This window comes from Erpetoichthys calabaricus, chromosome 9, assembly GCF_900747795.2.
Source record: "Erpetoichthys calabaricus chromosome 9, fErpCal1.3, whole genome shotgun sequence".
NCBI classification, from domain to species: Eukaryota; Metazoa; Chordata; class Cladistia; order Polypteriformes; family Polypteridae; genus Erpetoichthys; species Erpetoichthys calabaricus.
In genome coordinates this window covers 70,587,063-70,601,379 of record NC_041402.2, presented here as the reverse complement: position 1 = coordinate 70,601,379, position 14,317 = coordinate 70,587,063, and the positions used below count along the sequence as shown (strand labels likewise).

The window sequence follows — 14,317 nt, the reverse complement described above, 5'->3', positions numbered from 1 at the left end:
TGGGAATTCACAGACTATGGTGAGCTGCCTGGCCTTGTCACAGTTACACTTTCTTATGCTTTTATAATAATAAGAGAACATTTTTAAAATAAGAAATACTTGTTGATAGGCTATCTGGAAAATAAGCCTTCCACTTCACATAATGGAAGATAAATTCTGATTATTTCCATAATGCCTATGTAGACACTATAAAAATATCTCTTGAACAAGTAACAATCTTAAGAAAAGTAAGGAGTGTAAAGAAAAGCTACTTTGTAATCCACACACCAAAAAATATTCAACTTAAAAAGTTTTGTTGCTCAGTGTCACTGCCTCACTCCTTCATTGTCCCGAGCTCCTTTCCTAGCCCAATCACTGAGATGCCTGCACATTCCCTCAATAATGTGTGGGTTTTCTTTGAGCACTTCAGTTTCCTCCTATATCATATAGTCGGGATTGTTATTTGATTAGTATCAGTGTGGCTGTGTGTCCTGTGATGGACTACCATCAGATTCAGGGTTGATTTCTGCGTAGAGATTGCATAATCAAATTCATAAAATGGATCTGATTTGCTTTCAAATATCAGACTCTTTATGGCTATAGATTAATGTGATGCAACCACAGTGAACCACAGAAAAGTGATCTAGTTGTAGCACTTGGTTGAAAGGCGATTGGTAGGTGGCAGGTAGTTTGCATCAGTGTTTCAGGTAAGGGAGAGCATCTGGCTGTTTAGGGTTGGATATATTTAAAATGTACATTTTTTTTTTCGTTAACATAACACATTTTCTCTGTTGTGCTTGTTTCAAACACCAAAGTAACCTGTGCTTCACTGACCATTGTGTATGACAGTAAACAAGATGAACGCATGCTGCCAGGGTTGCAGGAAGACAGTCTTAGTGGACAATGCTGGGTTCAAATCAGAGACCCTATATGAGACATCAGTCCACTTATACTTGGCTAGTGTATGCTTCCCACCTTTGGGGTGTGGGAAAAAATCTGGATTACCTGAAGAAGAGTTAATCAGAAGTGGTGAAAACATGGAAATGACACATAGACAGTGACTTAGTTCATTGGAGTTGTGTGGCTGCATTGGTAACTAGTGCACTGTTCATGATTAGTATAGAATAACACTTGATAACTAAAAAAAAGGCAGACTGTGTTGTATATTTTATCATTAAATAAACCACCTCTCTTGAATCATATAAATTAGTGCATGACATAAGTAAATGTTTAAGGCACTCACCCATCATCAGCTACTGGACTGAGTTGAGTAGGTGTATCATGGTGTATGGTCTCATCAGTTTTGGTTTCTCCTTGGGAATGCACCTTCTTCCTGTTTAAAAAGAATATTAGCCTGTAAATACAGTCAGGAACCCTATCTAAGTACCTTGCCAATAGCTCATTTAACATCTGTCTGTCCATCTACTGTCTTTACTGGCTTAATTTTGATCTCTGACAGCCAGAACAAATGTTTTTGATTAATTATTGTTAGCACTAATTATTAATCTGGGATGACCTTAAGGTGAATGGTACAGTTTGAAAAAATATCACTATAACCTATCATCTACTGGTTTTCCTAAAACTGCTTATTTTAATTCAGGGTCTTAGGGATCTGGAGGCTATAATGGTAGAATCAGGAACAAGATAGAAATCTTGAACAGGTAGTCAGTCCTTCACAAGTCACACTAACACACATGCTGACAGGCTGCCACTATGCCTCTAGCTATTATTATTTTTTGGAAAGTTAGCGGTGTCTAAAATACTCAAAATAAAAATGGTTATATTCTAAGTTTTATAAAAGCTACTTATGGGCAACAAACACAGGAAGATACTCAAGACAGGATACAGTGTGCTGTAAGCATAAGCAAAGCTGGGCTGTTTTAACTTAAAAATTCTTACTCGTTGTCTGGGGATGAGCTGCTTTTCCAGAAATAAAATGAAAAAAAAAAAAAAATATAAAAAGAGAAAACAATTGTCATATTTTTCTATACAGTATGCACATTAAATTAATTTTTTAGGTGTCTATATGTTAAAAGCGCCTACTGCTATAGCCATATCTTTCTGTCTGTCTGCACATTAAACAACTTGGCTCACAGTGAAATGGTTTTGTTAAAATCTGGCACACCTATTCTTCAAGGAAATTTGTCTGGACAGTTGAATTTTCATTCAGATATCTTGAATACAGCTCACTGTAAACATTTTAAAATTTCTAAATTTCTATGTAAAAGAAATGATGAATTTAAGAATTCATCTATCTTACAATTGAAAAACATCCCATGAGACATCGACTATGAATTGGTTTCCTGTGTCAATTTTATCTTCACAACAAAAAAAAAAGTTTATTTTAATTCAAAGGTCCCTCCTTGCAGCAAAATCCACACAATAAAAGAATTACTTTTCATGATTGTAATAACCATTTAATGAATGTGGCTTTATTATACAGAGGTTTTTACAGAGGTGATAGGTGGTTATTCCAAGCCTATGCACAGATGAATGAGTGTTTTCATTTATTCCAGTTTAACATGACAGTATTTTCCTTTGTGATCTCACCTTCGAGCAACAATTGGAACTTTTGGCACAGTCAATGTCTTGCTTTTGCAAGGTGAAGTTGAGGTGAGGGCATGGGGGATTTGGCCACATTCTTGGACCCCAGCGGAATCTACCTTGGAACTGATATCTTCTACGTTTACAGCAGGGTGAGGGCTCACTTTAGAAGTTCCTAAGATAAAAACAGATGTATCATAATCAAGATGCATGTTTTTTGATAATACCACATTTTTCTAACACTTGTCACAATTTTATGGACAAGATTTTTATTTATAACGAGAAAAGACTTAGTGGTACACTACAAAAGGTAAACGCGTATGAAATCATTCAATCCAGAATTTTGCTCTATCTCTACTTTAGGAGATGTCAGCCCCTCACAGCACCTTATTGGTCCACCACCAGGCTCCATCCTAATGCAATTGTATAAATGTTTGACAGCCACTACAGCTATCAGTAGCTGCTGTGGAAATCCTCCATCTTAACGAACAGAAAGGAGAAAGTAGATAAACCTAAAGAGGAACCATCCAACTCCCTAAATCGGAGCTCTTTTAGGCACAATGTCAATTCCAAATTAACACCAGAATAGAAAAATCAAAAGACATCTGGAAAGTTTCAAACATTTGTAGTCCTTTCCAGTTTTATTTTTATTTTATGTTTTTTTGAAAAAAACAGAATTAATCACACATTCAGTATTTCGGCACACAACAGAAGAATCTGTCACAGAACAAAATTTACACAAAAAAACACAACATAAGACATTAACACATGTTTACGGCACATCAAGTTACAGCACAGCACGAGATATGAAAAACAGTCCAGGATAATCTTCACCTCGGGGCCGACTGGAGAAGCTGGGCCTCACCCCACCTGGCATCTGGCTTTAAAAGGGTAGCAGGCAGCCAACAGAAGGGTGATAACTAAAGACGCTGAGGATTTCTAGTGTGCTGCAGGCAGCTGAGAGTTTAGAGCTGTGGGGATGCTAGGAGGATTCATGCACTAGATGATCTAACTTCAGGTCTGGGTTTGGATTAAGCATAGTGAAGGCAGCTCAGGCACTTTGGAATGTGGGGTCTGGGGAGAGTCATGAGGCAACGCTTCAGTTTGGAGCAGCTCAAAAATGATGACACTAAAAATGAGAAAACAGGAAAATTTACAGTAGTGTAGGGCTTTACAGTAAAACTAAAAACCTAAGAAACGAATGATGAACCTTCAATGCTGGGCTGCTAAATAGTTTCATGTTCTACTGTACCTTTTAAGAATCATTTTGAATTCATAATTACTCAAGTACTACTTTTCAGATACTTAACACACGGAAAATTGTACATTTATTACTGTTATTATTATTATTATTAGAGAGTTGCATTTTCCTGTTTAATGGTTGTCCAGTTCAATGATTTTCTTTAATGACAACATGTCACTACTCTTCCCACATTATTCCGAAGTTGTTCCTAGAAACAGTAGTCTTTGAACAAATGTAAATTTTTATAGTATTACAAAACTTATAGCTTAAGTGACTTACTCTGGTTCATCCAGGAAATTTCTGAAAGAGAACGTACAACCTAGAGATTTTTAATACCAATATGCTAGTTTGCTATTAGCCTGTATGACTTTTGGTACTCTTGGAAGCCCATGATGTGCTTTGTGTGCTATAAGAATGCTTAATAGGAATGCTTCATTATGTAGGAAATTGTAAGAAAGTCAAAGTTGTTTGACATCTGCCCCTCATTCATCTAGATTGGCAGACACTTGATCAGATCCAAAACTTAAACTTTATAGGGCCCTGAATGAAGTGTCAGCACTCTGTATTAGGCTTAATGTTTCCCTGTTTTTCCTAACCTTTAAAGTTTAAATCAGACAAAGTTCTTGATAGTAGTATTTTCAAATTCATCATTTAACTAAAGTCAATAGCAGGCTTCTATCAGTAGAAATATTTCGTTTCTAAATGTTCTGATAATTTTGACTTCCTATACTAATTGATCATTTTATTTTAAATGAATATAAACACAATGTATGTTGTTCAGTCTATACATAATCCAGGAGAATTTTATGCCTATAACTGATTTATAATGGAAGTCTTTACACTTTGTAAGTGCCATGGAGGAAGGATACTCATTATGGCTGGTATGGAGGATGATTTCTTGCCCAGCATGGAGGATGCAATGGAAAGATGATGTGATTAGAGACTTAACCCTGTCGGGGTGCCTTACAATCTTCATCCCAACTAGGAAAGAAATTTAATAGATGGATTGAGTGAACATGGATTTGGGAGCAGTTCATTCCACCACACAGCAGGTGGCAGTGTTCCTCTGGGCTGAACCCAATTAGGACCATAGGGTGGCATGGGAATTGGAACCACGAAAACACAGCATTTGGGATCCTTAAGTGCCACTAGAGGGCGCTGTACGGGGAGGACTGCCCAGGTTTCCACACGACCTGGAAGTGCTTTGGTTAATCTGTGCCATGTCACTGGAAGCAGTACCTGCTCCAGTTTAAAAGAAGTCCACAGGGTCTTCTCGTGTTGTCAGAGTTGGGAGGCAGTGGGCGACACTCAATTAGAAGAAGGAAGGAGAGAAGAAATGTTGGCTGATTCTTGATTGGGAATGTGTTGGTAACAAATAAAAATCCTTTGTTTGACCCCAGAGTAATGTTGGGTGACATTGTGTTTGTGGTTTGGGGCTCAGTGGCACCTCCTTGTGTTAGCAAGTTTTTTTAAATAAGGCATTATAATCCAATCTCATGCACTATAAACTATGATGCTTTGTTTTAGGATGAGATGCAAGAATGCAATCTAATGTGTTGTCATTGAATTAAGTTATTTGTGCTGACAATGTGAGTGAAACTGTGGAATGCAAACAATCATTTTATTATATACTGAGAAAAACCACACAGATTAAATAATTTTTGATTGAAGATTCGTGTACACACACACTGTATTGTTGGTAAACCCTGTGAATTTACATGCTAGTATGGGCTGTACAGTGTGTAAAGGCTCCTTCACTTCATAAAAGTTCAATGGTTTACACCTACTATTCAGTCTTTCAAGTGTGGAATCTGAACAGGATGCAGTGCTATGTGCTCTGTTTGGTACCAACAAGTGAACAACACTGACAGAATGAACTTGAATGAGCTAATGATTGAGAAGTTAAGGAGAACACAGATATTCAGTTTTGAAATTAAAAAATAATGGTATGAAATTTTCATTTTCATATTAGAATTTTTTTTCTTAGAGGAGAGTAACAAAAAAGATGTATAACCACTGCCTTACTGTTGTATAGGTTGGCTACCACTGTTAACAGCTACAAAAAATAAGAATATTAGAAGATTATACACTACAAAAGCAGCATACTGTAATAAGAAATTAGTAATTGGTGCTTAACTTGAAATGTCTGCAATTGTATGAGATACTGATGCTTAACCTACTATAACTTGATTCTACAAATGTGTTATTGTTTTATTGTTTATTGAGGTGTTATCTATGTCCATAGTAAATAACGACTTTACACCCAAAGCTGCTGAACTAGTCTAAAGTTCAGGCTCCTGTGACCCTAAAATAGATTAACCAGGTTCAGTAAAGGATTATTATTTATAAACCATCCTGTAACATATGTCTCTGAGTTTAGCTGTTTATGTACATCCATTATACTCTTCTGTTGCACTCTGATGACAATGGAGGATCTTTATTTGCCATTATTTAGATGTACTGTATGTATCCTCTCAACAAATTATCTAAATAAAGACTCTGCACTCGTCAGCACTGCTATATGTCAGTAGTATTGCAATATGTCACCTTTGTGTTGTTTTTAATATGTGGCTGATCACAGGTTCCATTAGCTGTGGCCTCAGCACCTCTCATTCCACACCTATATGCTATAATACATTAGTGATTGAAATAATTCAACATAAAGGAAGATTACATGTGTCTATATGGTTAGAATGTACAAACAAACATGTAATGAACATATTAATGACCATTCACAAATGATCCCAAAAAGCTTTAGAGAATACATCAGACTTATTTATCAGATAAAAATCCTAATAAACCTGAGCTAAATAAAAACAGAATATTAAGACAGAAAGGCAGTGGTATTCAGATTGTTAAAAATATCAAGCAGGACATATAGTGCTTTATAAAATATGCAAATAATGCATAATAAAGAATGGAAATAATGTACTTTCTGTACTAACGATTGACACTATACTATATAGCTATCTGTACAAACAAATCATAAACTGCCATATGAACTACTGTATCATGTGAAAATACATTAATGCATTCTGCACTAAACAAATATTATATATTTTATATAACTGCTAGAATTTGTCTTGTCTTGTACTTGTCACTGTTTTTTTAATCTTAGATATACTGTATATACTCGGCATTGTCCATGTTGAAATTTTTTGACAGAAAAGTAATTTAATACAAATAAAGCATTTATTTCTTTTGGCTTTTTGTTTTTCATTAGCTGTCTGCATTGGGTAAATGTGACTTTTTAGTGTTTAAGATTAATACATCCTAATCCTTTCTATGATATTCTGGTTTGAATGTATTTTTGATTTTCATGATTTGGTTATAGCAACATGTTTGAATCTTATATTATAATGGTGTTTATTGTTATGTATTTACTGTATCTGGAAATTGATAAAGTTTTACAGTTTGTGTACTATCTATAATCCTTAAAAATAAGACTTACAAAACATCAGGAAAATGGTTATTCATCTCTGTGCAGTCTGTGGTGGGCTGGCATGCTGTTCAAGGTTTGTTTCTTACCTTGAGCCCTGTGCTTGCTGGGACAGGTTCCAGCAGACCCCTGCGTCCCTGTTTGGGACACAATGGTATTGAGAATGACTGATCTCTGTGCAGTGTGGAATTTTAGGAGCTTGTGATATGTTTGTAAAATTACTTGTGAATACCAGAGCTACATTTGGTCATATTAAGCATTAATTAAGGATTCACAAGCCATATTCTGAATCTGAACTATGCAACATTGCAAGACATACTGTCATTAATATAAACGCAAAAGAAATCATATTAGTATGTCACATTGCTCAGAGATAACAAAACACTTTACTTATACTTTGTAAATATAAAGACCAAAAGAAGCCTTTTTAAGTCTTATTATGTAACAGATTGCAACAAATAAACGCATTATAGCTAGTACCAAAGTAAAGATTTACCAAAGTATAATATGTAATAAAACAATTTTTCTTTAGTAGTGTCATTACTTTCCATCCATCCATTATCCAACCTGCTATATCCTAACTACAGGGTCACAGAGGTCTGCTGGAGCCAATCCCAGGGCGCAAGGCAGGAAACAACCCCAGGCAGGGTGCCAGCCCACCGCAGGGCACACATACACACACACTAGGGACTATGTAGGATCACCAATGCATCTAACCTGCATGTCTTTGGACTGTGGGAGGAAACCGGAGTACCCGGAGGAAACCCACGCAGACACGGGGAGAACATGCAAACTCCATGCAGGGAGGACCCGGGAAGCGAACCCAGGTCTCCTAAGTGCAAGGCAGCAGCGCTACCCACTGCGCCACCATGCCACCCTCATTTACTTTCATATTATATTTTTATCCATCAAATTAATTTTATTTATGATAAGTTTGGTGCCATGATGGCAGAACTGTTAGCACTGCTGTATCACAGCTCCAGGAAACTGCATTTCAGGCACTGCCTGTGTTAAGACTGCGTCATCTCTTCTTGCTTCCATGGAATCTTCCGTGAGTACTTCAGAGTTTCTCCTAAATCCCAAAGATATAATGAGCATATGGCCCATCTAGATCTGCTTCCAACCTTGCCCCCCCAATGTGAGTCTAAATTTGATCAACCAGGTCATAAAATGAATAAATGAAAGATAATAAATGATATCATCCTAAATTGTATGTCCCAATCAATATTGTTAGCAAGTTTATAATCTATCACTTTAGATAGATGATGATTTTCTTGTTCTGTTAAAGCCACAGAATGGTTTGGATAGACAGAATTTTAACCACAGGGCTAGTTGTACAATAGATTAAAAACAGGATTACATTTTGTCTCATTCATGACTGATCTTGAAAGGGATTTGCACTAAGCTGATCAGGGTCAGATAGGATGAAATTCTAATCTGATCCTTGAAAACATCTAAGCAACTGAGATCATTTTCAGTACTAATAACCAAGCAGGACTCCTTGCATATATTTAAGCACAAGGCATTGATCTTGGGAAATAGAAGCAAACAACTGACCATGTTGAGACTAAACTATATTTGCAGAAATGAGAAAATGTAACAGTTTTAGAAAATGATGTTGGACAAGTTCAATGAAAATTGTCAGTTGCAAAACCACGAACTGGTGACTGTGAACTAAGCTGTGATCCTCCAGTTTTTTAGACCCATTTTTACCTTACTAAATACTTGTAGTAGTAATGGCCACAAGGACAGTTCCAGCCCCAGAAGGGACTGTCGTCCATCAAATCGCTTGGTCACTTACATATTCACACTGTAGCAATTTAGAGCTACTAATTAAACTGAGATATTAATAAAAAAATCAATATCACTGTTTACCACCTGATTATTAGTCATGGTTGGATAATTATTTCCAGCACTCTTTGTTGTGCAATTTATAACATGTATTCATTTTAACTACGAACACATGCCGAGGTTTGTTATAGCTTAATGACTTGGATGTTAACTCTAGTTTAGATGCTAGAGGCATACTTCAGATGTGCATTAGTTTTTGTCAGGTATCATTCAAACATTTATCTTTCCATTTTTCCTATTTAATGTTTTGATATACTGTAATGGATGATGAGATTACAGTCTGTACTGGCAGATCCAATCCTGTACCGAACACTAGTCCATCACAGTTACACTTATACACACACATACAAACATTCTCTCTCATGGAGGTCCAGACTAGAATTACCAACTAATCAAACATGCTCATCTTTGGGATGTATGTGGAAATCATATGTGGACACAAGGAGATCTCCACTCGGCTGACACAAACTTTGGTTACTGAAACTGTAGGGCAGCAATCACTAAATACTGTAAATATATGACAAGCTCAATATTATTTTCCCTATAAAAGTAAGAAGGTACTTTGTATAAGTTTCAACTTTCTGAAAATATAGATAGTATGCGCAAGTACAGTATGCAGTTTCCTATTTTGTATGCCAAACAGTTCCAATTCATATGTCAAAAGCATTTGGCAAACTCTAAGTGTTTCAGTTTACATCTTGTTGTTAATAATTGTTTTCTTATAAACAGCATCTTAGCATTTAATTTGTTAACAGTGATTATATAAATATATTTCTTACCATCACATATGTCTTCAGCAACCTGTGATTCTTCTTCCTTTAAGAAACAGCAAAATATTAAAATTGCCTGTCTTTCATTGTAGCATCCTAACCACAGGAGAGGCATTTGTTAGTTTAGAGGATTTATTGCCTTCTTAGATTTGGTTGTTACTTATTTAAAATCACTTTGATTGCTTGAAAAGATTTAAACAGTGCAGTCCATTTTTGCCACTTCATGAAGACCAGTAAACCAAGTCAGAGATGAAAAAGTCAGTCAATCAGTCATTTTCCAACCTGCTATATCCTTACACAGGGTCATGGGGAACTGCTGGAGCCAATCCCAGCCAGCACAGGGCACAAGACAGGAACAAACCCCGGGCAGGGCGCCAGCCCACCGCAGGAGATGAAAAAGATACAGATATGTACATGCATACAATGTTACGTGTTCCCATAGAAAAGGAAAGTGAAATACCATAATCTTTAGGTACCCAAATTCATTAATGAGTTAAAAAGAATAATATTCTGTTTTAAACACAATGTTGCAGCCATTCTTTTCATTTAATAGTTCTGATATACTGCACTGAATATAAATTCTACATGTTTACCTCTTCAGTGATGGGAGGTGGTCGAATCACTTCCTCCTTCTCCAATAGCACCTCTGTTTTCTTTGGCAATGGTTGCTGTTTAACTGGCTCTACACATGTCACCACTTTTGCTGATGGCTGTGTTGGCCGTGTGGCTTCTGCTACTATGAACAGGTCTTCTCCTGGTTCTTCATGGGGTGGACTTGGTAATCTGCTCGCCAGACACACCAGGCACCTGGATTAAATAAAACTGCTAATTTAGCAAAACATACAGCCTTCTGTAGAAACTGACAATAGTGTTACTAATGAGAGATATTAGGCAACTGTATAATAAAATAAAGTTTGAATTTATGTTATATATACTCTTAATTCATCTAGTTATTTAAACCTGTTGTGAAAAAAATATTATATAAACCATTGGATTTAAAGTATGAATAGAAAATAAATGCACACTGTGCCTGATGTTAAAAAAATAATGACAAACCTATCCTTCCTTTCTGAAAGCTACTTAATCTGGGGTTGTTAGGTTAAAATCCCAATATCCCAGCAGTATCTGGGACTGGATGCCTGTAGATAGCACTGTGCACTCACACACACACACACACCATACCATAACAACACTAATTTGTGCCAGGTCAATTTAGAGAAGGGAATTGGGAATTAGATTAGATTACATAAATTTTATTAATCCCTTGAGGAAATTCAAAATGTACTTTACCTGTAAAAAAAACTCACATGGACATGGAGATAGCATTTACTTTCAAAATACATAGTGACTGTGCGAGGATTTAGTTCAGTATACTGAGTAGTGCTAATCTCTGTTACACTATGCCTCCCAGAATGATGCAGGGACACAATTTTAACAATTTAAAATGATTACATCTTGCTTGAAGAAGGGGCCTGAGTTTCCTCGAAAGCTTGCATATTGTAATCTTTTTAGTTAGCCAAGAAAAGGTGTCATTTTGCTTGGCTTTTCTCAACAATTTAAAATGAAAACTGCAGATATACTGTACATGTTGATTACAAGCATGACAAAAAAGAAAAATGGTATAGGGTAAGTTCACCTAGGAATAATGAAACCAAGCTGTGATCAACAGATACACATTTGCTTGTGAAAATTGCACCAGATATGTTAAATTTTCATTTATTTTAATTTGTATAATTTACAAATTACTTATGTCATATGTATAGAATTGCAGCGGACTGAGGCCATATCCAGAGGAGGTTCTCTACCACTGCGGTGGGCTGGCGCCCTGCCCAGGGTTTGTTTCCGGCCTTGTGCCCTGTGTTGGCTGGGATTGGCTCCAGCAGACCCCCATGACCCTGTAGTTAGGATATAGCGGGTTGGTTAATGGATGGATGGATTGTTCTCTACCAAAGATCCCAACATGGGAACTGACTTGCTGTGACCCTCAACTGATTAAGCAGGCTGGAAAATGGATGGATGGAAGACAGATGTTGCACTCCATTGCAAAACATTTTTTATTGTATTTTATCACTTATGGACTAAAGAAAAGGCTTACTAAAGCTAAATAAACTCAATAATTGCAAAATTAAAATGCATAAAACAGTCCAATATCAAAACCTCAATAAATCTGAAAAGTTTTCACTAAGTTCTGAAAGTTTCCTATTGAAAAATAAAATGCTGTTCAATTAAGATATTTGCAAAGTAATGCTGAACAGGACGAGCAGCAGGAGTGTGAAGTGAAAATAATGACAATAAAAGTCAGCCTTAAAATTCTTGGTATTCTGATATTGAAGTCAATTTGAGCTTTTCTCCCAAGCTCACTTTAAACACATGATGGCAGATGCCAACCCATGCAGCAATGTGTGTTAGTTGTCAACCACACAGGCAAGTTGTCAATCTATCGCAGGGCACTGTCTCAGGCACACACCAACACTGGGAACACTGTTCTTCTAAATCAGCCTGAAAGCACGTGTTTAAGAGTAAACACACTCTAATACAGAAACCCAACACAGAATGGACTCCATCCCACCATATAACCGGGTCTAAGACCAAAGCTGAACCTTTCAAGTATGTCACACAGCAGAGATTGATATTTATTTACATGAGAATATCTTAAATCCCCTAACAGCAGGGATACTGAGCAAACAGAATAGTCATTTTAGACAGAAGACTATAACTTTACTTCAGCACAAGGTGTAGATATCATTACACCTCTGATGTTATCAGGAGAACTCCTTAAATCTGCTGCAAAATCTTGAAAACATGACATCTTTACAAGTGTAAAATGTAAACAAGTTAGTATGTGTATGCATGGCATATCATTCAGGAGCATTTGGATCCACAATTGTTTTAAAAGTTTGACTATTTTAAATGTTTCATTATTTAATTGATCATAGTGATAGACATAGCATTATGTTAGTAACAGTCATATTCAAAAATAGCCGTGATAATAGAATATAAACACGTTTTACTAGAGTATTAGTAACTTGCGTAAAGTTTTCTTCATAGCATCTTACAATATCATGTAGTTAAAAACTAAGTCCAAATAGGCTTGTGGCTCAGTAGCTTTCACACATGCCAGAATCCAACTCAAGTGATGTAAAAAGTGTCTTTTTTGTTCTATTTTTAACTGTTGGTTGTGAATGGTTTATGGCTAACTGTTGTTCATATGTTTGTAAACATAAAGAACTACCTGACAAAATCTTAAAATCTATGTTTGACATCTCAAAATTCCCTGGTTGCAACAGACTATAATGGATAGCAGGTCATTGTGGCACTTTACAGATAAATTATAGAGTCAGAGAAATATATAATTATGAAAATCAGTAGGTAAGGCAGCTGTAGGTTTGTTTCGGGCGAAACATAAATACAGAGTAAAGAGCCACACTTAGAGAGTTGCATTCCTCTTTCTTTCATTTCTAAATAAGTGACTTTTTACTTCCCTTCCTTAATTTTTTTCCTTTTACGGTTATAATGATCACTTAAGCAATCTGGTACAATTTTAAGCAGTAACAGAACTGAACTGGTTTTGCAGAATTTTGTACACGATGCAAGTGTGGCATGCTGCCAGTCCCACTTGAGACTTCTCCAGCATTGTAACTTGGGTTATTGAACAAGTAAAAGAGTAAAATAAACAAAATATACAAGTTAAAATAAGCTCTCTCTCAAGGTTACTAATTTTAAATTCTGTAGTATTGAAGTTGTCCAAACTTTTTCTGTTTTAAGAAGGACAATCTTGAAAACTTGCCATTGCTTTGAAATTATATTTTGTGAAATTTCAAAAATGCATACAAGAGCTGTTTTGCAGATATTTTACTAAAAATGAAACTTTCCTAACAAATATACATGAAGAGCAAGTGTACTAAATTTCAAAGTAATCGGCCCAGTAGGACCAAGTTTTTTCTGGTAGGCAAACAGACAGTCATGAAAACACACCTGAAGTGTTGTGCTTACAAAGGCACACATAAAAGCTATTGAACCATTAATCTTTGTATAAAGTTTACTGCTCTCAGTCTCCAGTTTTGCTTTACATAAATAGGATCTGCTTACTTGTAATACATACAATTTAATTCCACTCACCTTTTCAAATGTTACTTAATGTCACCAGCCTGAATTTGTATGGCATTCACACAAAGCAGAAGACAAAAACTTTGCAAACCTCTTCAGCCTAGGTCGAACGCTCTAAGAGAACAGCTTCCTCTTGGATGTCTCATGATAAACGGATAACAAGTTAATCCTGTTTCTTTTTCCTTATTCTAATAATCGGATTTAGTTAGAGGTAAAATCACCTATTGGTTTTGTACAAGTGTGTTGTAGATCACTTCCAGGCACTATAGATGTTGGGGTTCAACTAAACTAGCAGTCAATGAAATGGTCAAATGGAATATTCTGTACCACATCATTCTAGATAGTGAATGTAAAAGGATTTGCTACACTAAATGCAAAGCAAAT

The 14,317-nt window shown here is 36.1% G+C and overlaps 1 protein-coding gene across 7 annotated transcripts in view; it reads right to left on the bottom strand.

The window, feature by feature from the left end:
- cngb1a (cyclic nucleotide gated channel subunit beta 1a) overlaps positions 1 to 14,317 on the bottom strand; it is a 95,556-nt gene that overhangs the window by 34,574 nt on the left and 46,665 nt on the right. For 6 of the 7 annotated variants that reach the window (XM_051931490.1, XM_051931492.1, XM_051931491.1 and 3 more), the window contains 5 exons: positions 10,420 to 10,633; positions 9,836 to 9,872; positions 2,530 to 2,698; positions 1,879 to 1,896; positions 1,223 to 1,312 (listed from right to left, as the gene is read on the bottom strand). In XM_051931490.1, coding sequence (XP_051787450.1) covers positions 1,223 to 1,312; positions 1,879 to 1,896; positions 2,530 to 2,698; positions 9,836 to 9,872; positions 10,420 to 10,633 — 528 coding nt within the window. The remainder of the gene's footprint in view (positions 1 to 1,222; positions 1,313 to 1,878; positions 1,897 to 2,529; positions 2,699 to 9,835; positions 9,873 to 10,419; positions 10,634 to 14,317) is intronic. The other variant, XM_051931488.1, reaches the window with a different exon arrangement.